Source organism: Lytechinus variegatus, chromosome 4, assembly GCF_018143015.1.
Source record: "Lytechinus variegatus isolate NC3 chromosome 4, Lvar_3.0, whole genome shotgun sequence".
In the NCBI taxonomy this organism is placed as follows: Eukaryota; Metazoa; Echinodermata; class Echinoidea; order Temnopleuroida; family Toxopneustidae; genus Lytechinus; species Lytechinus variegatus.
This window is the reverse complement of record NC_054743.1, coordinates 60,709,265-60,735,480: the sequence shown is the minus strand read 5'-3', so window position 1 is coordinate 60,735,480 and position 26,216 is coordinate 60,709,265. Positions and strand designations below refer to the sequence as shown.

General features: G+C 38.5%; 1 protein-coding gene across 1 annotated transcript in view; it reads right to left on the bottom strand.

The window, feature by feature from the left end:
* Positions 1–23,476, bottom strand: part of LOC121414436 (sperm-associated antigen 17-like) — a 45,912-nt gene extending 22,436 nt beyond the window's left edge. The window contains 19 exon segments of the mRNA XM_041607612.1: positions 616–777; positions 3,580–3,785; positions 4,386–4,594; positions 4,987–5,141; positions 5,958–6,205; positions 9,760–9,777; positions 11,578–11,700; positions 12,132–12,373; positions 12,769–12,862; positions 12,865–13,021; positions 13,633–13,776; positions 14,334–14,548; positions 14,697–14,832; positions 15,965–16,146; positions 16,538–16,735; positions 17,953–18,133; positions 18,922–19,116; positions 20,072–20,212; positions 23,271–23,476. Coding sequence (XP_041463546.1) covers positions 616–777; positions 3,580–3,785; positions 4,386–4,594; positions 4,987–5,141; positions 5,958–6,205; positions 9,760–9,777; positions 11,578–11,700; positions 12,132–12,373; positions 12,769–12,862; positions 12,865–13,021; positions 13,633–13,776; positions 14,334–14,548; positions 14,697–14,832; positions 15,965–16,146; positions 16,538–16,735; positions 17,953–18,133; positions 18,922–19,116; positions 20,072–20,212; positions 23,271–23,357 — 3,093 coding nt within the window. The 5' untranslated portion in view covers positions 23,358–23,476.
* Between the last annotated feature and the right edge of the window lie 2,740 nt (positions 23,477–26,216).

Genomic DNA, 26,216 nt, shown 5'->3' with positions numbered 1-26,216 from the left:
CGAGTGGATACCATGCGCGACCAAAAAAAACACGTAAAAAGGATGTCTTTTTCACGATAGGGCACGTTACGTACGTAACGTGATAAGGGTATCAAAAACACCAAAATAATGAAAAAAGGGTGTCTATTTCGCTAGGAAAGCTACGTGTTTAGGGTCAAATTTTCTGGGGATGATGAAACAAAATTAAAATGTTTGATAAAGGATGTCCTTTTTGCCCCAACACTAAGTGTTTAGAGTCCGAATTGCGCGAGTTGTGGAAGGTGGGGCCGTATGAAACCAAATGGTGTGTAGAGGTAAAACAGACGACCGACGGACCCGTACGTGACAATCATATCGCTGTACTTGTTTAGGGGTTCATTTCAGGGAATACTTGCCAAGAGTATCGTTTTGTTTTCAATACTTGTTAAGGGTAAGGTTTGAGACGCCAATACTTGTCAAGGGGTGCATTTTCAGAATATGGAAAATACGTGTTTAGGGTGCTTTTCGAGACCCCATGGTCGCACATGGTATCCACTCGTCAATGGAAGTGGCCCCCCGGGGCTTGGCTTAAAATGACATATGAAAAATAACATTCAATTTATTCTACCTCCCTCCATTTTTCATTTCAAAACTCACCGGGTAAATTCTCTCCGGTTCCTTGGGGGTTTCGGGCGGGGCCTCCTCCTGGGGTTCAGCAGGTGCCGCTTCTTTCTTGTCTTTATCCCCCTTCCGGCTGCCACGCCCACTCCCATCCTTACCCGCAGAGCCAGGCTTCTTGTCTTTCTTCTCATCTTCACCCTAAAAAAAAAAGCAAAAGAAAAAATAACAATAATAGAAATAACAACAACATGATGGTAACATGAATCTAAGTAAAAAGAAAACTTATTTTACTTGCTGCTACTTTTAAAGCTAAGTTCATTACCTGTGGGCTGTTTCGTAAAGCTGTAAGTTCTTAAGAGCGACTTTCAGAATGACTGGTGATCCTTTCTTGTGGTAAATGATATTCACCATTAAATGGTAGGGAGGCACGATAGCTCAGTCGGTACAGCGGGGGATTCGCATTCCGGTGACCCGGGTTCGATTCCCACTTGGTGCGCTAGTGCCCTTTGGTAAGGCATTAATCCTCAGTACCAGGTCCTTCGGAGAGGACATTAAGCCGTTGGTCCTCTGGTTCTTTGCTTACAAGCATTCATGCTTTCTTAGCAATCAGGTAAAAAATCACCACCGACCACCAAACCAATTAAATGTTCATTAGTGATGGTTTAGCGCGTAAGAAAGGATCACCAGTCACTCTTAAAGGGGAAGTTCACCCTGACAAGAAGTTTATTGTAAAAATAGCAGAAAAAATAATAAAAATATTGCCGAAGGTTTGAGAAAAATTCATCAAATAATTAAAAAGTTATTAGAATTTCAATTATTTGATTTGTGACGTCATATGCGAGCAGCATTCCTACATAGCGAATGGTAAAAAATCAATGAAATGTCATTTTCTCAGAAAATTGAAAAAATGGCTTTCACTGTAACTTTTGTATATCAATAGACAAATCATTTCACACCCGATCATGAAAAGAAAACAAAATTAAGTCATCAGGAACCATACAAAATTTGAAATTCATACATTTTATATTATATAACACATGGGGCAGCTGCTCGTTTATGACGTCACAAATCCAAAATTTTGAACTCTAATAACTTTCTTACCCTTTAACGGATTTTCCTCAAACCTTCACCAATATTTTTTTACTATCTTTCTGCTATTTTTACAACAAAGTTTTCTTCAGGATGAACTTCCCCTTTAACTAATGAACAGCTTTATGAAACACCCAACCGGTATAAAAATCTGATAGGAATTTCATAGGAAACGGTTGGGAATAGTTCTTAGGAGATTATCATATGCCAGAATACTTATTTTGAACAATCAATTTTATTCAAAATTATTTTGGCTTGCTTTAACTATATTAATTTCATTACCACATGCGTTTCCTTGTGTAGCTAACACAGGAAACACCATGTGGGACTGCACTTTAAACGGACAGTAATTTTTCTGATCTCCATTTGCTCATTACTCCATAACAATAATGCGTTTTCCTTGAAAATGTTGTTTGACAAATATCATTTATTTAGAGTTTTCATTATGCTGAGTAACATTACGCCAATCCTGTGTTTAAAAAATACCCCACCAGCTTATAACACAGGAACTCCATTGCCTTGCGTGCTGTGTCAATAGGTGGTTTCAGACCGCCTCGAAGTTCGCCAGTTCCAGGTATTCTCTGATCGGGAAATTTACCCCGATCAGAAAATACCAGGTATTTTGGTAATGTGAAAGCAAACTACGCGTAATATCCCCGAAAGAAAATACCCGCTAAATAGTAGGTACTTGGTGAAATTACGAGAACTTTCGTGGGGATTTTTCCAAGGTCGCAGGTATTTTGGCGATGTGAAAGCAAATTACGGGAACTTTTATCCCAGCGTGTCGTTGGGCGCGGCGGCGTGGGTGGCTGCTGGGCTAGTGATTTTGAATCTCCCGCCTTGCCTGCTTATCAGACCACACTGCGCATGCTCGTAACTTCGGGAACTTATCCCGAAGGATGTGTTTCGGGGCGGTGTGAATACAGGAATAATTAACGGGTATTTTTTAGCCTTAAAAAGTTCTCGTAATTTAACGGGGATTCTTGTGATCGAGGCGGTTTGAAACCACCTAATGGGACCTCAGGTGGGGTATTTGAAACCCCAATTTCAGATTTTGGGAGAGCTCTCGTTTAAACTGGGGTGGGAATCATCTGACTGCTGATAATGCCTTGCGTGTTAGTCAATGGGATCTCAAGTGGGGTATTGACACCCCAATTTCAGTTTTTGGGGAAAGTTGCATTTCTCGCGTTTAAACTGGGGTGGGGTCGATTTAGTGACTGCTGCTGCTGATAAGAGCCGATAACACCGATGCCTGCCACCACAACAGGCTGATGAACAGCATGGAGTGGGATTGCAGCTGTCCTTGTTACGTAATAGTATAAACAAACTCTTCAGAGCTTCCTGGCTGACATTAATCTTGAAAGAATGAATTTGTATTCTATTTGTTTTAGGACATTAGCATATCTAAAAACGATTTGGAATTTAGATGAAGATCGACATGAAATTTTGAACGATGCAAAATGACCCACAATTGCCGAAATAACAATAAGTTAAAAAAAATCACCCTCTCTCTCTCTTGCTCTCTCTCTCTCTCTCTGCCAGGCCTTATGAAGGTCACTTCTCCTTGGGGGAAGGTGGATTATCTGGGAGAGTGCGTGGTTGTTTACTTAAGGATAACCATTCCTTGTTGATATCGGGGATGGGGGGCGAGGAGTGTAAGTAGCTTGGAATTTGAAATTGGGGAGTCAGATGAGATACATTTTTAAACATAAAGTTTCGTAATGAAAGTTTTGTTTAATTCCATGAACATTTTATTTTCTGTTGTTACCAGCAACAGTTCATTTAAAATAACCATTTCCTACACACTATATCTCTCATACCATTTCTGATCTATGAAGGATGTTACTAAGTTTTATCCCACTTTATGGAAACAAGGAAACAAAGGAAACAATATAACAAATTAAAACATACCTTCTTCACTGGTGAAGATGACCTGGACCTGGATCTCGCCGACTTGCGGCCAGCCTTCTTCTCCTTCTCCAGTCTCTTCCTCTCCTCCTCCTCGCGGATCTTATCTTGTTCCACCTTCCAGGCTTTCATGGATCCTGGTCTCATGAACTGCTTGCTGTTTGGATCCAGGTGGTCCACAGTCTGGGCGGGACTGGCGCTACGTCGACCTGTAACAAAGACAATAATCAACCACTTTTATCACAAGTTCCACAGTAAAAGTGGGGCAGTTTGAGAGTTTCTTACATTAATTTGCACCAGAAACATAATATTTAATTACTTTTATCGTAAGTTTCACAGTGTACATGGGGCAGTCAGAGCAGAACTTATATGTGCGCTAGGTTAATCTGCAAAAAGACAACAATTAAACACTCAACCACTTTTATCGCAAGTTTCTCAGCACTAGTGGGACAGTTTGACCTTAAACAAAAACAATGACCAACCACTTTTATCACACGTTTCATAGAATAATCGGACATTCTGAGTGGGGATTATGCTACGTCAACCTCTAAAAAGACGATGATTAACCGCTTTGAATAAATCAAGAAAAACAAATGATTTTTGTGCTTGCCCAATTATAATTTTGGTCAGCTTTTTATTCTTCCTTTTGAACACTTCTGAGTAGAACTCCATGATACACTGTATAAAACACACGCAAATCAAGTTCATGTACATGTTTAAGCAACAATTCTCAATGTTTAGCTCGATTTGGCAGAAAAATGAATTTGGTCGTTAGCAAAACTGTCTTGATAGTACAGTATTCTGCCTACCTTTTGGTGACTTTGACCTGGACTTCTTGGCGCTTCCCTTCCGACTAGCCTTTGAGCTGGTAGGTCTAGATGGGGCTGGGGTAGAGGCTCTAGACAGGGCTAGTTCCCTCTGTTTGGCTAGTTCCTTTTCTCGCATCTCTGCTTGGTATTTGGCCTCTTCAACGTTCACCCAGTTGGAGATGTTGTCGGCTACATGCTCCATATAATTCCTTTACAAACCCAGACAAAAAATTAAATAAAAAAATATAATCATCCAATATTATTAAAACTTACAATATGTTAATGAATACATATATTTATGTTATATTTTACAGTATCCAAATTGAATTATATGATTTAGATAAATGATTAAAGATATAAAAGGTAATATTCATAAGAATATAGAAATATTCAATAGGTTGTTTCATTCAAATGACTGAAAGAGTTACAGACAGGAAATTTTTCCTTATTTTCATTTTTTTATTTTCATATTCACCGTAACTCACTCTTTTTTTCCTTACATGTATTTCAAGCTATCAACTTGTGGATCAGATGGTAGACTAGTTATAAGTTGTACAGTGGCCTTATCTCTTCATAAATTTTCACAGAATGCTTCCCTTACCTGAATCCCACGTCAGAGTGTAGCTTGGCGTCCCAGGGCTGGGTGTTCTTCAGCTCCGGGCCTACCGGGTTGTGCATGACTACCAGAAGGGTGTGGTCCCTCTTGTGGTAGTAGGTGTCCATGAAGGGGTACATCTCTCGCGCCTCCTCAAGGATCTGTTTGAAAAAGAAGGGAAATGATTAACTGAGTGTAAGGTGTAAGTATCTATAAAGGGGTACATCTCACTTGCTTCATACAGTATCTATCTAAAAAAAGGTAATTTTTTTTGGGGTGTGGTCCCTTTTGTGGTGGTAGGTATCCGTGAAGGGGTACATCTCCTGTACCTACTCAAGGATGTGTTTGAGAAAGAGGGGAAATGATAAACCGAGTGTAAGGTGTAGGTGTCCACGAAGGGGTACATCTTATGCACCTCGAAAAAGACGGGTGATGATTGATGGTGTGGTTTCTCTTGTGGTAGGTGTCCATGAAGGGGTACATCTCCCCCCTCTTCAAGGATCTGTTTGAAAAAGAACGGAAATGATCAACTGAGTGTAGGTATCTATAAAGGGGTACATCTCACTTGCCTCAAACAGAACTATCTAAAAAAAGGTAATATTTTAGGGTGTGGTCCCTCTTGTGGTAGTAGGTGTCCATGAAGGGGTATATCTCTTGCGCCTCTTCAAGGATCTGTTGAAAAAGAAGGGAAATGATGTAAGGTGTAGGAGTCTATAAAGAGGTACATCTCAGGCACCTCTTAAAGAATCTATCTAAAAAGAAGGTTAACGATTGCTGGTATACTGTATATCTTGCAGTAGTAGGTGTCCATAAAGTGGTACAATGCCAGTGCCGTCCACCAGAGGATATAGGAATATGCGTAAGCGGACTTGTCAGAGATGCGCCAGCTACAGATCACCAACGTATGCAAGGCCATGGCTTCAACCTCAAAAGATGGCGGCGCAAAGGCTTCAATTGTGCAAAAGGTCCATACTAACCTGAATAAGAACATGTGGCTCAAAATGTTCGGCATAACACCAGGCATCGAGGTTCCTCAGCTGGGTATCACCAATCACATCGTGGATGCTGATGTTACTCTTACTGGAACCGGGTCTTCCCGCAGCATCCTTGGACCCCTCCATCTCGTTCTTGACCTCGCCCTGGGCATCCCGAGGGGTGTCGGAGGGTGGGACGGGGTCCTTGGGTGGGATGATGGGCTGTCCAGATGCGTCTTTCTCAAAGTGGACTACAGAATGCAAATATGTAAGGTTATGTCATTAATCATTCACTTAACAGTCTACTATTATCACGCAATTTATATCATTTTGCCATTATTAAAATCCCAGGTTTAAAATTAACATTTTCATTTAAATACCTGTCGTAGCAATCTAGTTAAAAAAACAATGCAGCTCTGGAATTTTATCACCCCCCATATATTACAATTTTCTTTTGATTTCTATTAGTTTATCTATTTGTTTTTTATTTATTCATCTATTCATTCACCTTTTTCGGTGGGATTGGGGGTTGAATCATGGAATGGAGGTTCCGAATACAATACACCATGTCATGGTATAAAACTCAACAAAATACTGTACATATTTACAAAATCAATGACCATACAAGTCATACACACATTCAAAGCAGGCAAGGATTATTATACCGCATTAGTACATACATGTATCAATAATATATATCATCAATGACTCTGGTTCAGGGGAAAACAGTGGGAGATGGCCATGTGGGCAGCGAAGGGGGAGGGGTGGGCGGTAGTGCAAGGGAGCTATACTGGGGAGATGAGAGGAAGGGGCAAGGCTAAAAGTTAGAGGGTAGGGGGAGGGTGGTGAAGTAATAAGGAGAGATATATGCTTTTCAAATTGCATTTCCTTAACCCCATACTATTCTTAACCCGGACTATCCTTAACCCCATACTATCTTTTTTTCGATTCACACTGCCTTCTTAACCCCATACTATCTGCTCATCCGTGGTTAATGCCTTAACCCCGGACTATCCCTCAGCTCATGAATATTGATGGTTTTACCAGAGCGTGATTAACGTGCAATTCGACTTCTGTGATTGGCTAATGCTTAGCCCCACTTTCCTTAGCCCTGTTTCGTTTTCACACTGCATCTCTTAGCACCGCAATAAGCCGACTAACCCTGCTTTTTTGCAGGGCCAGATAGTACCGTACTATTTACCGTGCTAGCCCACTTTGCTAAAACGTAGTGTGAAAACGAAGTGGGCTAAGCTTAACCCCGGGAAAAAAAAAGTGCAGTGTGAAAAGCATAATAGAGGGGTATGGCATGCCAGAATAGACCTCAATGCATGTGACACCATAACCTCATATCGCCTGCACATTCTTAAAAGTGGAATCAACTAATGCAATAACATCTCGTAGTGCCCTGCTTCAAAGGATATAGGAATACGCATGAACAGAGTAGTCAGAGATGACCCACCCAGCTGCAGATAACAAACACATGCAAGGCAATGGCTTTCCCTCTTTGAGATGGCAGCGCAATTATGTCAATGCATAATTCATTCTATTAACGAGGTCAAGAATGGAAATGGGAGGCTAGAGGATGAGGGCAGCATTTCACAAAGCTCTTTGTCAAGTTATGCACCACTTTACACTCAGACATAAGCGCGACTTCCAGCACGATTCTACACACAACTGGAACATAATCTATATCATGATAAAAATTTTACACACAACTTGGACAGGTTCTACAAGGGTATATCATTTTAGTGTTGACATGACATTTAGTCCTGCGACAATTGTCCTGGTCTTAACATCTCAGAAGGCACATGATTACAGTTTAGGATTGTAATAGAGTTTTCGGTTCAGAATAATGTAAATATTAGGGTTTCTTTAGCTTTGGAGGTTAGTTTTTATGTTTTGCTTGATGTGCAGATTTTCCTTTGGATCAATTGTCGCAGGAGCAAATGTCATGGAACCTATCATTTAGTACAAGAAAGGGGTACCAGTCGTGCATAATGTCATGCACAACATACAAACAACTTCATGAAACAGCCACCAAGAGCGGTTTATGATAATATCGAAGATTCAATATTTATATAATATTGACTGGCCTTGAGGGGAACATCAAATATATTGCCAGCAAATGAATCATATTGGCCCGAGTCTTTAGACGAGGGCAATATGGGTCATTTAAGGGCAATATATTTGATGTTCCCCGAAAGAAGAGCCAGTCAATATTTTTATTATCATCCAAATCAGATATCTAGAGCAAAAATCACAATATTGGGGATATTTCTTTTAAAAATAGAGTTCTATTGTGTCATGATAATATCGGTCTAGGCTCTGCACTTAACCATTATGACGTACTTGCAAGCGCTTGGATTCAGCGTTGTCTTTATTATGATGTATATTGTTGGTGGGCGGATCCTTATGAAGCGTATCTCTTTATACGCATCCACAAATGCCCGGATGTGAGACCAGGGAAAATACAAAGGTATATTTTGCTTCGTCTCTGCATGCAAAGTAAATACACGCATTGAGACCGAGGAAAATACAAACAATATACCTACCCTTCCCGATATTCAGAAAATGTAGGGCAATACGGTTTTGTAAATGACCAGCTCAGATGTCTGATACGGGTGATAATGTGAATTAATATGTGGATGCAATAAAATTCCAAACACCACTTAACCCATTGCAGTGAATATGATATGGTGTTAAAATTCTTTGGCAGGTTGCATAACAAACCATTTTAACTGTATAGCTTCTAAAATCTGTTGCATCTTTGATTATAGGGAATACAGAAAAGCAAGTTACTGAAACAAGGCAAGATAACACTTTGTGAACACCAAATGGTCATATTTTACACCTTGTATCAGCTAAACACCATGTCAAGTGCTAACCAACCTACACTTGCTAACACTGTGATGTGGTATTCTGTGATTTCACTTTCTGTGTTGAAAGATGGTGCTGGTGTTAAACTTAAAACACTTTCTAAATACCAAATACCCAAGTTGTATTCTGGTTGCATGTTATGATTTTTTAACACCATGGCTAAACTTTAGTTCAGATCAAACACCAATAATCCCACCTTGCTGTCAATAATGAATTTTATATCGACTGATTTGACTTACAGTGTTCAAACCTGGTGTTGGAGGAAAACACTTTGTAAACACCAAATACATCAAAATGGTACTTGCTTTGCAGTTAGGAAATAAACAAGGAATCAGCAAATGGGAGCACCAATGAAACTATATTGCTGTCAAATGCATGTGCTATCACTTTCGGTGCGAAAACTGGTGTCAGGGATAGAAACACTTTCTGAACATTAAATATTCATGTGGTATCATTGCACAATGAAGAGATTAACACCTTAAATACTGAGGTATAAGCTTACAAAAGAGAGTAAGCACCAATTCATTAACCCATCTTGCTGTCAATCTGGTAAACGTAATATTGATATATTTCTCTCTTAGTGTTGAAAGGAAGTGTTGGTGTTAAGTTAATTGGGACAAACACCCAATCTAAAATGAAGCTGACACTGGGATTTACATCACTAGATGTTAAGCTAGTAATGACAGGATTGGTATAATCTTTCGGTGCTAGAATCAGCAGCCATATCTATGCTCCTTAACACCAACACCTATAGCAACACCAAACTCTAACTCAAACATTGTCTCTATATAATAAAAACCATGGGGGAAAAACACTTGCTTAACACCAGGGATCAAAACACTTTCTAAACATCAAGGTGCATGCAATGATATAAAGATGGAATATAAAGCACCATGCCACCAACTTAAGCATACAAAATCATAAATACCAGCACTGGAAGGACGCCCTGGCAAAAACATGACAAATAAACAAAAATGAAAATGAGATTACAAATTACATGTATGTATGCATTGGTCAGTATTCTGAACTCTGCTTTAACTGAAACCATGGTATGGTTTCACTATAGGCAGTCAAATGTGAAATAATCTCTTTCTCTCTAGATGGTTAGTTTTTAAATCACCTTTTGCACTCAAGTCATTTGCAAACTATCTGGATATGAAAATGACAATTGTGTTTCTCAGCAGTAAAACAAAAGGGCAAACCTGGTTAGCACACAATGCATAGAATATATTAAGATTTTTGTGATTTTTAAGATTTTTGTGATTTTTAACATTTAAGATTTTTGTGATTTTTAACATTCTAGCCCAGACAATGGTTTGATTTGCACCACTGTTCAGCATATGAGCCAATTATGTTTTTAGCATGTTGACTCAAATACTTTTCAGAAATTATTGTAACAGAGCAGTAATGTAACAAACAGTAAAATCTATCTGAGTAGCCACCTGTCGATAGTGGCCACCTATCTACAGTAGCTACTTTTTCTGTTTCGCCTTGGATGACATTAACAGACAGGTTTGACTGCATGATTTTCTGATTGATTTATGAAATATTCTTTTAATTTACAATGTGGGGTGAACTATAATTGGGCAAAATAATTATCATCTACAATTTCCTGATGTATTGGATAAATGTAACAAGATCATAAGAAAACCCAATGTGCAGGAAATAATGAAAACTCTGAAAGAGGTACTCTGGGCCCTGTCTTTAATACAAAGAGTTGTGAAAGATTCAAACCAAGTTCAAATCGAGTTTGATCGTTTACCAACCTCTTTATAGATCAATCTAAGTTTGTGTTAGATTTAAATCCATTGCAACTCTTTGTACTTGATATCAGGTAAAAAAATTTGAAGAATAAACAACTCTCTAATCACAAGAATGTAAATATACTCAACTGTAATCAATTGTAGTTGATAAAAATTAGGTATGAAATGATATTTGTGAATCAGGGCCCTGTTTCATAAAACTTTTTCACTGTTACAAGCTCATGAAATCATACCATATGATTGGTCAACAGCACAGTCAACATTGATTATATGGTAGCATAGCAGATGTGAGTGATATCATGTTTAATGACGATGGGCTGCTCCTAAACAATGCTGCTTGAAGAAACATAATTCAAGCAGTTGTGAGTGATGTACAATTTTTCATGATACCAGGCTGCTCCAAAAATTGCTTGATGAAAGATTATAAAATGGTGATTTTATCCTTAACAAATAGTTGGCTAAACATTTATCACATGATCAGGGCCCCGTCTTACAAAGAGTTACGATTGATCCCATCAACCTCAAACATATGGACATCCATCATTGTCATAATTGTTTTCTTCAGGAAATTTGTCCATTGTCTTTTACAAACAAAGAGAAGCACACTGAATTGACAAGAAACTATGAATGTATGATTATACATAATATGTAGAAAATAGTTTGGATGTTGAAGTTGCTGGCTTTCCATAGTTGCGGTTGATTTGATCAATCATATCTCTTTGTAAGACATGCCCAGGTTCTATTCAACGGTCATGGTTTTGAACTGAGGATGGTTTATAATTAAATAAATATCCACATCACTATCTTATGAAATGTATATTACTATCTCACAATACATATAATACACATCACTGTGCTTGGGAATTTGAATAATTACCAAATTCTTGCTACCTTCGAAACATTTCAAACTGGTCCAAGGGTAACTCGTGCATGTAATTCATTCTATACCCACAATAAACTGTATTATTTCTGTAATTATCTACCTGTGCTTTTCCCTGAACGGAGACTACTAGCTGAGCCCTGGCGTGACTTACGACCTTCTGCCTTCAAGATTCCAGAACTTGTGATATTGGTTAGATGATCAGTATCTACTTCACCAAGCGCATCTGAAACAAGCAATAATGAGATAAGAATTTGGGGAAAATATTTCATTCAAATTCAAGGCCCAAATTCAAATTCATAACGAAAGTCTTTCAATAGTGGTAAAATTGTTGATATTGTAACCTTGAATGTTGAACCCTTTTACCACCAAGGCAGTTTCCATAATGACAAATTCATAATAGTTCCAACTCATGACACAGACTCCTGATCTCCAAAAGGAACAACACACAAAATAACAAATCTGTTCAAATAGAAAATTAATAATTAAAATAAAGTGCATGTAAAAATCACTGGACAATAATAGAAATTAAAATAATAGAATAGGGGGTTGGACATACTCGTGGAATTGCACAGCTTTGTGATATCATAAATGGGCATACACGTAGCCAATGCAGAAAATATGTTAAAATGTTCAAGACATCAAGCACTTTCTTACCTTCATTCTTCTGGATATTCTCTGTTGTCAATTTCTGTAATTCTTCTTCCTTCTTCTCCATCATCTCACCTTCGTCCTTCCCCTTCTTGGCAAAGAGGGGGTAAGGATCGTCCCAGACTATGCCCTCCGACACCACCTGTTGAGAGACACGCCCGTCCTCTTCCGTACCCCTTAGGACCAGGCTCTCGAAGACAAACTGCTTGAAGGCACGGTCCACTTCGGCCGAATCGACAACACCCGAGCTGTAATCATAATGGTGACATACAAGGTGACATCCAGATGAAGCTTGCTTTATTTTGTTTCTTTTGAAAATTACATTTTTATGTTGTTTATTGCATATTTTGTTACTATTGCTCTTGGGCCATTCTCTACAAGCAATTTGCTTTTACATGGTCCTAGTCATATTTGGCATAATGTAGAATGTATGATTTTAATATTTATTTTTTTATTGCTGAATGAATTGAAATTAAATTTGAAAAACAAATACCATCATACGGTCATTCTCTCTGCAGTTTTGTCTCATTAATATGAATTAATTTCTCATCTATACAGCATTCAATATTTGCTGGGTATGGAACATATATTTAACAATAGAGAAATAAAAGCTACAGCCTACTCTAAACTCTTGACCTCATACCTCAGATGATGGAGTAGTTCCTGCAACCTTGCAGCCCGTTGCTTGATGATGCTGGATGATGGGCGTGGGAACTCTCGCAGCTTAGCAACCGGATGTAGTCCAACATGGCAAGCTCCGCCTCCATGGCATTGAAGCCGTTGACGGACTGAAGATGCTTGAGTCGGAGTGAGATGTTGTCACCAAACTGGAAGAATTCAGGCATAGAGGGAGCAAGGGACTTGGCAGGGGTGACGCCATTTTGCGATTCTTTCGACTGAAAAGAGAGAGAAAAGGAGGCTTGTGTCATGAAAGATGGCAATCAGTGCCCGTCTTACAAAGAGTAAGATTGAGTCACATTAATTGCATCAATCGTAACTCTATGGAAATCCATCAGTGTCATAATTTTTTTCTACACGAAATGTGCAAAATGTCCTTTGCAAACACAGCAGAACACACCAAACTGTCAAGAAATCAATGAATTCAATTCATATCTAGAAATTTTTTTGAACAAACATGCATTTATATGTTGACTTTGCTGGCTTTCAATAGCTGCGATAGCTCAGTCGGTAGAGCGGTAGAGTCCCATTTGGTGCGCTAGTGCCCTTTGGTAAGGCATTAATCCTCTTGACCAGGTCCTTTGGAGAGGACCTTAAGCCGTCGGTCCTCTGGTTGCTTGGTTAAAAGTATTCATGCTTTCTTAGCAATCAGGTAAAAAATCACTACCACCACCACCACCACCAATATAAATTCTTTGTAAGACAGGCCCCATATATATATATATACATGTGTATGGGGAGAATTTCAAAATAACAAAATACATTTCTAGTGTGTTTTTCGGGGGGGGGTAAAGAAAAAAGTCAACTTTTTTAAACATTCCTCAGTTACCTGTTCAATTTTATTGCTGTCAATAATGTGGAGCTTGGCGGCCATCTTGTCGATGTGAGCCGCCAGTCCTTGGTCTAGACCATCTTCGCGTGGGATCTTGTCCTTATCACTTGGTGGACCACGCTCTTCAGATGTAGCAACAACCTAGGAAAATGTCAGTTATATGTAGCAAAATAAAACACATAAATACCAGTTGTGGCAACGGTCTGAGAACAAATTTGAAAACAAAATATGACCTCCAAAGCGTTTTTTATCAATAAAAAAATATGTATCAAATGATTTAGGTAAGAAAACAACATGTATTTGTTGAGAAATGTATATAATTCTGGAATTCCAGTCACACGTTGGATCTTTCTCCAAGTAATGATAACACACTTAACAGTGATGGTGATCTTCAGAGTGATAGTTTTTTTGGTTTAAATTTAATGATTCCACAGATCAGAGTTAGGTTTCTGTAGTGAAGAAGATCTTGATCTACAATTATATGACAATTAGCCTTGATTTTACTTACTGTCTCATGAAAAAATTGATTGCCGCAACTACAGGGACGAAGCTTTAAAATAATATATACAGTTCTAGTCCCTATAACACCATGCTAAGCAATGATTGCAAAAGATTTTTTTTTCATTAAGAGTATATGAAATAGACCCCTGTTCAACCCTACATCTGCCCATACCTTGAAGAATTATCTCTTTCCTCACCTGTTCAAGCATGCAGTGCATGATAAGAGGTATACTGACACTCTCTTGAGGAATGCTATCCATCAGTTCATTGTAGTAGCGAGTATCAACGTCTGCAGAGACTATGATGGGCTTGAGCTCTGGGGCAGCTGCAGGGTCGGTGGGGGCTGCTTGGCCACCCGCTGGCTGCTGCACTGCTGTGCCCCCGGCGGGGACTGTGGATTGACTGTCAGTAGCTGTAGGGTAGATTGAGAGTACAATGAAGAAGACAAGGGGGTTAGACAAAGTAAACTTGTAGATGCTGGTATGAACAGACACAGGAAGCACTTTATGTAACTATTACAGTAAAATCTGCATAAGTCGACCGTTCACCACTTTGCATACCTTGAGGATCTTTCTCTACGACAGGGACCTGGATGAGTTTCATGTTGTCTAGGAAGTTCCTGTACTGCCTCTCTGAGTCCAGGAGGTCGTACATCATGCAGGCTACATCCTCAAACATGTCTGTACCAAACTGGGTCTGTAGAGTAAAGAAGGGAAAAAAGGATCAGAGAGGGAGGTGGGGAGGGGGGAAAGATCCTTTTATTTCACCATTGTTTGATCTTGGACAACCATAAACAAATATTTCTGATAATTCTTAATCATCTCCTTCAAGGAAGATATTTTAAATGATGATAACAACTGGATTATACAGTGCTTTGCCTGAGGATACAAAGCGCTGCTATTATCACCCTTGCTTTAGTTCGAGCTACCATCAACAGCGTTTAGTGCATTCAAGGAAGTAATCCTGCCGGGTACCCATTCACCCATCCTGGGTCTAGTGCAGCAAGGTGTGGATTAATTTCTTGCTGAAGAAAAAACATGCCATGGCTAGGATTCGAACCTACAACCCTCTGTTTGAAAGGCAAGATTCAGAATCACGAGACCACTTCGCGCCCAAATAAAGTAAAAACTTTTTGCCTTAATTTCACAGAAATGGTCTCCTAATTCATTAATATCAGACAGAAGTGGCTTAATCATGTAGAACCATTATGAACAAAACGCTATTCTCCTCGTATGTAGCACTTGATACATGATAATGTCTTTAAGTGTTTTAAGTGCTTTAAGTGCTTTGCAGATATATTACCTCTGTCGAAACTTTCAAAAATCTTCTAAAAACTTTTCTATTTAACTCTTAGCTCTTTATGCGCCTTGAGCACTCTACAGAGTGGATTTGGCGCTTTACAAGTCTCATTATTATTATTATTATTATTACCCTGGTCATGAAATTCTGAATTGCCTTTAATCTTTTCTATGTGAAGCAGATCAGCAAAAGCTACAAAACTAAAATCACTAAGCATACCATACTGGCTTTCGCATCCTACCAGCTACCCATTTAACACCTGGACGGAGAGTGGCTTAGCGTCAATTGACGTCGAAGAACACTCACTGTGGTGGGATTTGAACACATGACGCTCTAGGTCAGACAAGCGAGTAAGAACCACTGGAATGAAACCGTCGCGGAGCCAGTTGCAGAAAGAGCTGCACTCAAATGCAAGTCCAAATATCAAACGCAACTAGACTTTTAACCAATGAAATGCGCAAATGATTACTTGAGCTGCATTTAAACGTAGCTCTATATGCAACAAGCTCCAAGATTGAATGCTACTCACTCTCTTTTCATTATCCTTCATGTCATCGGGAATGATTTGATTCTTCACCGTGTAGGTGAGCCGGGCAATGTCCTGGAGCTTGGAGCCCTTGGAAGCTTTCTTCAGGAGTGGTTCGTGCTGAAGCCAAAACTTTTCAAGCTTTCCCTTGGCGGCTTCCCTTTTCTTCTTTTCCTCCTCGATGACTGGATATAGAAGGAAGGGGATAGTAAAAGGGGTTAAGATTTAAAAATAAATAGAAACTACAATCAAAATATTATCTTTCGCAACAACCAATATCAGGACTATATTATCAAATGGAATATATATCAAAATGAATTGAATTGGAATACTAACATGGTTATAATGATAATAATTAATTTTTATCATAATCATAATACAAGTAGGCATTAATATGACATGGCCATCTATCAAGTAATCCTACTGAATCAACATCAGTATGACCACCTCAACTGCCATTAACCCTCCTCTTTGTCATCATCTTTATTACTATCATTAGCATCTTCATTATCATAATCGTCACCATCTTCATCATCATCCTTATCATCATCATTATCATCCTGACCGCTATCTTACCTTCTGGAGGTCTATCATCCTCGTCCATCTCCTCCTCCTCCTCCCTGCGCCTCTTTTCAAACAAAGAGTAGTCCTCTGCTTGTAGGCGAATGATGCAGTTGACATTGATTCCGAGGTCAGTGAGCAGAGAGAGGAGGGGGGCCTGGTCGAAACCCTCAATGATGACGTAATGCTGAGGGCCATCATCTGGTTCATCATCTAAGTAAAAAGAATTGGGTGGAAAACATTTTTAAAGAAAAGCTATGAGGCCAACTTTCTATTCTTTTGTCTTGATTTGTAAGTGTGGTTAGTCATCAGTGTCTATGGCATAGACTATGAAATTACATGTAGCTTTAGAAGTTTCCAGATTGATTTATGTGACAAAAACTGTGAAATGTTATACAATTATTAATGGCTATTATACAACTCCCAAGAATGTTCTGTAATCCGATTGGTCCAAATCGGATCACATGATATTCAGCAAATTTGCACTATTGCATCCAAAATGCACTATCCTGCACTCTGACGTCAGAGTGAAGGATAGTGCGAGGTTTGAATTATCTAGAATTTAGATCAAATATAGCATTCGGGGCTACTGTAACATGAGGGAGGGGGTGTATAAAACAAACAATGCACACATTCTTGTGCATAGAGGACCTAAGTAATGAACTCTATGCTCGACTCGCCAAATGGATATACTGCACTCGGTCCTGCGGACCTCTGTGCAGTATATCCATAGGCTCTTCTCGCACATCGTTCATTATTTGGCCCAGCATGCCAAGCTTATATGCATTATTTGTATATTGTTGATTCAGATCCTGACTTGTATTCCAACTTGGACAGCAGAGACTAAGGAGGAGAATCCACTCTTCTTCTGCTTTTGACAATGACAATGATACAGGCTAATTTCATAAAGCTTCCATTTGTGAATCGACCGCAACAAATGCTGTTGTGGTTCTGAATCGTGTCTTCCAAATGGAAGGTCATGGGTTCAAATCCCAGCCATGGTGTGTTATCCTTCAACAAGAAATTTACCCACATTGTGCTGCAGTCAACCGAGGTGAGGTGATAGGGGTACCCAGTAGTATTAATTTCTTGAATGCCCCGAGTGCTGCTAATGAGGCAGCAGCTTGAGCTCACGCCGAGGTATTAACGATTGTGTTTTGTATCATCTGGGAAATTGCTTTCCAGCTTGTATAAAGCTGTTCTGGCATTCTGGCAACACAGAAACGTTGTTAGCACTAACAGAGCACTAACAAAAGCCTAGTCACATCTTTTGAATTGTGATTTCAAACGTTGAATCAGGACGTAAGTAACATGTTGTGACATTAGGCATTGCTGCATAATACCAGATGTAACAGTGCCTCTGTTGGCGCTTTGTTAGCGCTAACAACGATACTGTGCGGCCAGTTCTGGAAAGAAGTTTAAAAGCTTACCAATGTACTTGTTATCATCATCTTCCTCTCCTCTCTTCTTCAGTTTAGAATCCTTCTTTGGGGATGGTACCTCCGGTGATTTCTTGCCTTTGCCCTTGGCAGGGGACTTACTCCTCGCTCTCTTTCCTCCACCCGCATCCTTGCCACCCTTGGTGCCTTTCACATCCTTGTTCTCCAGAGCCTGCAGTATCAACAGAGAGAAGAATGATTAAGGCAGAGGAATGATCAAAGGATGAGGAACCTGTTTCACAAAACTTGTTCTATTAGCAAATTTGTAATAACACTTAAAAGCTACTCAAAGTTGTTCAATCTGATTGGCTGATAGTAAATTTGTTCTAGAAATCGTGCAAGACTTTATGAACGGGACTCAGAAGTTGCGATTGCTCAAAATCTCATGAGTGAAAATGTAGCATGGTCCAGTCTGCTCAAAGTTGACCTACCATAAGTTGCCAAATTACCCAAGTATGGCGAAGAGCATCGAAAAAACCCAAACAAACAAAATAAACAAGTTGAAGCAATCATTCAGACCAAAATATGTGAAACAAGTATTGTTTACATCATTTAAATCCAATTTCACCTCAATGGAACAAACTATAGTGTTCCCAAGAGATCTGACTTCTAAGGCACAATCACCATCATCATTATCAATTTGTCTTTCTAAATATTTTTCTTTTTTTTATAAATAAAATGTGACTTACATATAGGCTATAATAATGAATTCCTAACCTTTTTCTCACCCTCCTCCCTCTTCTAAACTTTCTCCTTGATACAGGAAGCGTCAATTTGAACACATTAGCATTTAGACCAAGAGGAATATGAAAATATAACTGTGAATTCCCTACCCTTCTCTCATCCTCCCTCCTCTCTACATCTTCCTCCTTGATGGCTGGTAGCTTCCTGTTGAGAAATTTATCAATCAGGACTAAAAGAAAAATGTGTGATGGGCAAATATTACTGAGAATTTCCTACCTTTTTCTCATCCTCCCTCCTCTTGAGATCTTTCTCCTTGATGGCGAGAAGTTTCCATTTGAGCAGCTTAGCCATCAAACCAAGAGGAATCTCCTCATTCTTGTCAAGGTATTCTGACTTCACCGTCTCGCAGATCTCAAAGAATTGTGGGACATCTTTGCCCTTCTTGATCTTTGTGTTCCCAAGCTCATTGACCTGTCAAAAGGAGGGTTATAATAGAATTTCAAGAAAAATTGTGTTGATTTCAAAATCATTAGCCAACCTTATCCAGATGAAGTCACTTTGTTTGACTATATACATGTATCTACAAAATCTATGAAAATCCTGGCATTTTGGCCCAACTTCACAAGAGGTGTAAAGGGACTCGAAGATCATAGACGATGCAGATTGTTTGTATAATTCAGTGCATACACTGAGAACAGTCCAACAATAAATGTGAGTTATTTTGTCAAAGGATGCAAAATAAACATTCACTTATTAATGCACAATTAAACATGAAATCTACATAGTCCATGGCTTTGTACCTGTCCAAAATAAACATCTTGTAAATTTGGACCAATGATAATTTCATATGGAGGAAGGTTATTCAGGCACAAAAGTTTATGCTCGATTGCAAAATTGATGATGTTCAACTGCCCACTATTTGGCGATGAATATATAATCAATTTGTAAAAACAAAACAAAATTTTGAAAATGTAAAACAAATTAGGGCCAGTGCGTACATTTTATTCTTATTAACATATGGCACATCTGAATGACAGGGAAAAAAAATAGTCAGTAGGTTTTAAGAAAGCCAGTCACTTTGGCCCGTATTCTGAAGTCGGGTTTAACTTAAACTCAGGTTTAAAGTTGTGGTTTTAAGTATGGGAAGCCAAAAGTATCAAAATTTTTATTAAGTTGTATGTTTCTTATGTTTACTTTTCTCTTTCCTGATTCATCGATATTGAAGACAATCATTTATATATAGTTCCTACACAATTATAAACGATTTGAGAGCCGATTGAGCTGAAGTATGATGTCTCTACTGTTACTGATTTATGTAACAATTGGCTGTCCATACTTAAACCACAACTTTAAACCCGAGTTAAACCCAACTTCAGAATACGGGCCTTTGGGTTACAACAAAAACAATCTGTTTTTTGGTCCTTACCTCATCCATCAATGTCTCTTTGTAAATAACACTGAATTGTCTCCTCAGCTTGGAGTCCACGGCAGAAGAAAGAATAGTCGCATATTCTTTATCATCGAGCTTGTTTCCTATCACAAATGAGATACATGCTTTCCATTCATCCTATATAGAGAGGATTCAAGATATAATTTATAAACATGTTAGATTTGCATATACATGTAGACGTATCAAAATCCAAAAATCGCCTATGGCTAGAATCAGATATGCCGACCTTCTCCAACAAAAGAAAAAAAATTTTGAGAAGGAAACAAGAGTGTATATTTTCGTCAAAATGGTCACACTGAAAATACTTCGAAAACTCTGAAACTGCAAATATTATAGATAGGCAAGTGAAAAATAATAACAAGTGCAACTGAACAATACAGGAAGTCGTTCTTCCCATCCACTATCATCGAGTGGAATCACCTGAGTGACGCTGTCATCAACTCAACATCGACAAACTCATTCAAGGCCATTGGCAGAACCTTCTAATCCTCACTCCGCCCTCTCTCACCCAATGTGTTTATGCCCAGGAGAGCCCTGCACCGTATACCTCCAGATCCACTTTTTATGACAATTTATCAGCCGAGTGCCCACTCGTCGAGCTCACCACAAAATTTGAAATTGTCATACCAGCCAAACCCTTGACCCACTTTACAATTCTGCCAATCAATTTTGACTCTCGCATTTTGCAGTCTGTTTGGAATTTACTATTTCACTTTAAGTTTACAATCGGTCCTTCACGTTTATAATTTCGTGGAGCTCAATAAATCGCTCTCCTTATTTTTTTTGAGGAGCTCAATTGAGCTCCTCAGAATCGCTCTCCTTGAGGAGCTCAAATCAATTCAATACATGTATGACAAATTGTAGAATTTTCTTAACATCGTATATGCAATAGCTGTGTAGCTATTAATTAATCTGTGGTGAAACTAGGCCTGGGTTCAATACGTTTACAAAATATCGCGCTCCTGCTCAAAGAAAATTGCTGAAGATTCATATTTTACATCTTTAAATCCATGAAAATTGAAATGGCCATCTATTTTCCATAATTCCTTGAAATCATTTTGATTTAGTTGTCAAAACTATCAGAAAAATGAAGAATATTCACCTCTTTCCCGACTCTGATTTGAACTTACCTCGGTAAATATTGTAGTCCCACTTCTATGGTGTTGCCATGAAAATCTACATATGGGACTACAATATTTACAGAGTTTAAATTCAAATCAGAGTCAGGAAAGAGATAAATGTTCTTCATTTTTCTGATAGTTTTCAACTAAATCAAAATAATTTCAAGGAATTATGGAAAATAGATGGCCATTTCATGGACTTAAAGATGTAAAATGTGAAATTTTAGCAATTTGTTCTTTTTTTTAGGAACGTAATTTTTTGCTGTCCTTATTTTTTTTAGGAGTGCGGTAGGAGCGTCGGCGCGATCGCGCTCCTCAAAAATGAAGGTCTGTACAATATATGAACTGTGACAGAGAAATTTTTTAATGAATAATCAGTCAACTTCATATGTGACCTACCACCCCAAAACCAACAATAAGTCGACAATAATGAATATTGAGATTTTTAATTGAACTCGAAAATTCATTTCCTAAGCTGTTTAAAAGTGATATACATGTATAATATGTTAAAATTGATCAATAACCATTACAAGTACTTGATTGAATGCAGAGGAAATGCAGCAAGAGCTTACAAAATAAGGAGAAAACAAGGTTTTAAGTTTAGGGTTCACTCAAGCATGAGATGTGCAAACTTCCAAGCAGTCGGAAAAGTAGTGTCCAAGAAATTCTTAAAAGGCAAAATAATCTTTGCTTTCATTCAACTTCATGACTTCAAATTTTCACAGTATGAAGAAAGAATTGCTCTTTCAGATAACAGATAAGTTATTTTTTTTCAAATTTGGGTTTTTTGGGACTAAATTACTATTTTGGCTATTCACAGAGAACATTACCTGGCGACTTGTGTTTTTGGGGTGCTACATGTAGGTCACATATATGAAGGGGGGGCCTTGTTCTATTTTCTGTTTATGATTCCTGTAAGAACTCAGCAGGACAGCTTTTTGCTGGTTTCGCAAGCTGTCTAGTAAATGTCGATGCATGTACAGTAACAATTCAAATTCAGGGCCCCATCTTACAAAGAGTTGCTGTTGCGATTGATCCAATCACCCACAACTATGGAAAGCCAGCAATGTCGACAACTTAATAGCATTTTTATTCAAATTATTTTCTAGATATGATGTAGATCTATATTCATACAGTAGGATGGGGGGTTGGGTGTCCGGACACTTTATCTTTTTGTAGCCTTCTTTTTGGTCTGTGGATTACACTAAAAATATGAATTCATTACTTGTAATAATTTTCTATTTTGTTCTTTATATTTCCTAACATTTTGTACTAATAATTAATAAAACTTCGCTTGCAATTTTTTCCAAATGACATTCTAAAATTGATCGTCCGGACACACAACCCGTCCGAATACACAACAACTGGGTATACCAGTCACAATTCTTTGACTATTTCAGTATTTGTTTACCTGTGTCACCAGAGATGGATTCAGTGAAACGAAATTTATAGTTCTCTGGTGAAACATCGGACCCCGATCCTACATTTTTTTTTACAATTCAATGTGCTTCTCTTGTTCCTAAACTTTACATCCTTTAGGCTTTACTTTTTATCATAAATTTTGTCTTTTTTGTGATTTTTGAGATTTTTTAAATGAATATCTGTCTAGACTCTGTAGGTTTAAAGTTTGTGGTCATTATGTATATGTACATGTATCTTCTTTTACTGGAATTGCGCAGATATGCGTGTGTGCAGAGAAGGGGAACTACGTCCGCGCACACCGAGGCAATGACAGTTCACTGTGTCTGTGCAGCCGCAGACTGGGTCTGGACTCGCACTCCAGACCGGAGGCATGTTTCCTCACAATCAATTTGAAGACAATATTTAGAAATCTACTGATCCACTGTTTTAAAGACATTTGGATGAGAGCGTTGCGTGTAGTGTAACATTGGGTTTCAGCCTTCAGACAATTGATCAAGGAAATCCATGCAGCTCTCCGAGCCCTGCGGTCGACACCGTGCACCATACGTCCCCGCCGTCAAGAGCGGGCTGCCGGTTGGTAAAGACCCGCTAAAAAAGCTGCAAGAAAGCAGCACACTGTTTATCTATCTTACCTCTTCAAAGTTGGTTGATAAAAGACCAGATTCCCATCGGGCGGCACCTGCTGAGCCCGCTCCACTCTTAGCTCTCTTCTTGGACATCTTTGTTATTGTTTCAATTTTTCATTTTCAGAAAATCTTTGAAAAATTTGACGGGTATCGTGTTCTGTTTCGTGTGGGATACGATCGTTGCCAGGGTACACACTGTGAGTCTCATGACCGATGAGGGCGGGCGACATAGCAAACGGAAAAAATGAGCGTCCGGACTGTCTTCGGGACAGACAATCATAAACATAAAAAGCCACTAGAAAAAAAAATTACAAATAAAGTTTCATCAGCTTGTATTACGAAGGGTTAGGCAATATACATAGAGAACAAAAAGAATATGATTTCAACTATTCAATCCATATTTTAGTGTAATCCAGGACAAAAAAAAGGCTTCACAATTTTAAAAGGTGTCCGAACCCCCCGCCCAAATCATACAAAATTGATTATGAATACATTTATTTATCGCAATCATATACAAAATATACTAGACATTTCATACATAACTAAAGAAAGAAATAGATAATTAAGAAAAGAGGACTTAATATTTTGGAATTATAAATAAATTTATTTAAGTTTATCGATCTGCATCAACGACTTTACGACTATGACTATCATCAGCTGAGGAGATTAAAGGGGCTTTAGCTATTGGCCGGATAGGAGGAAGTTTAATCCCATATTATTTTTTTTAACTTCTCTTTTCTGTCCGTCATGAGGAGGGGTGAAGAAGAAGAAAATGAAGGGGGAGGGGTTTGAAAGGTTAAAGAAAAATGACAAGAGAGACTGAGGCCAAATGGAAGACACGAAGTTATTATGCTCATTCGCATTAATTGTTTCACACTGTATACAGGGCTGAGAACCAGCACAAAAGAAAACTGAGTATAACAAAAAAATAATTTCGTTTACTTATTATTTGGTATAAGAAACTGTTCGGACAGCAAACTAAGCAAGACAGATAAGGGAGAAAATCGATGTAAAAGTAATGTCACAACCCCATGCACGTTACAATTTAAATGAGTGCCCAATTTTTCTTTCTCGAAAAAAAAATCAGGAATGGGTGGAAGATCAGGACTCAGTTCATGAAGTTCGATAGCACTGCAAGTATGGCAACAGTGGGGGATCTATGGGGGGATTTAACTACCCCGTTGATGGCTGCCAAGTCAAGTAATGACCTACATTTTGCTACATTTTGGAGTCACCCCAAATTACCTTTATTATAATATAGTGAAACTTTTTTTTTCTTGTTTGTTGTCAAATATCTCGATACCGAAATGACCTTCGTTATGTAAATGAAGCCCCTTTTTTGCTTGTCAAATTCCTCGGTTAAACCCCTGTTTTGGAAAAAGGTTAGAGCTGCCCCTGACGTCATATTTTGTCATGGAATTAGGTCTTACACCTGCATGATTTCCTCGTCCTCCCTATTAAAATATCCTATACCACTGGCGGATCCAAGGGGGGGCACAGCCGACCCGTGCCCCCTTCCTTGAGAGGCACATCATAAAAAAATTGTAATGTAAAAATGCCGTTAAAACAGAAATGTGTGCCCCCTTAAAAGTGAATTTTTTGCTCTTCATTTTTTTCGCGGACGAAATCATTTCCCTAAAATTATTTTTGGTTAAAATCCCTTTTTTGTTTTGTTTGTATTATTTTTTGCTTGTCAAATTTTCCTCGGGAAAATGTGCCCCTACCTTTAAAAAAATCCTGGATCCGTCCCTGATCCTAGCTAACTTATCACCATAAAAAAATACTAACGGTGATAAAAGACCGCATATTCAGAAGAGGTGGGAATTAATTATAAGACGGATATAGGAATATAATGCAGCGTATATGGGCGCATGGAACAAACTTTCTCAAACTTGATAGAAGGCAAAATAATTTTTCATTTATTTATTGTAACAGGGTGGCATGCACATCAACAACTTCGTGGTAAGAAATAAAAACAACACTATGCAATAATAGTGATGATAGGAAAGTAATAAACAAGATATAATTAACAATTTCAGAAGCGGATCTAGAGGGGGGGGGGGTTGCAACCCCCCCCCCCCCAAAAAAAAAAAAAAAAAAAAATCAGGGGACAATTTTTTTAAATCTTAGCTTTTTTTTTGACTTGTAATTTTATTTTATTCTATTTCTATGTATTAATTTCATTTATTATAATTATTTCTTTTTTTTGGGGGGGGGGTGGGCGAACAAATGTCACAGGGATTTGTACAGAAACATCCAAGGCGTCTCTTTTGCCAGTCCATCATTTTGACTGAGATTTGCCAGTGAGTATATCAGTGACAAGCTGTTCATAATAAAAGTATTAGGCTAACAGTGCTTATTCCAAGGTCCCCGATTCTTTGTATCTGTGTTGTTTACTGGCCTTACATTGCAAGCAAATGCAACTTAATGTTACAAATTTTCATGGGGGTTAATTTGGCAACGACCTCTATACCAAAAATAGTGTTGTTTTAGATGCAAGAAAACGCCATTTTCACACACAGATTTTCAAAAATTTTCCCTACTGGGGACACCCCCCTCCCACACCCTCCCCCTCGCTCGCTCCGCTCGCTTGGACTCGGTCGCTACACTCCCTCGCATACCACCCCAACCCCCCTTTTATAAAAAGCTGGATCCGCCCCTGAATTTCTACAGACAACAAATAAAAAAAATGCTTACAAATATTTTTTTTTTTTTTTTGGGGGGGGGGTTCAAGAACGTGTGTGAAATGATGTATAGACTGCAGGTACAATAAAAAAAAAAAAAAATTTGTGTGTTTTTTTAATAAAAAATTACATTTCATTGATTTTCTTACTACACAACACATCGGGAAGCATTCGGAAAAAGTGGGAGGGGATTCTTCAGTTATTTAAAGCACCCCGCTCTACGGGTTCTGATAAAGAAGTAAGAAAATTAATTTCATCGTCCCAATTG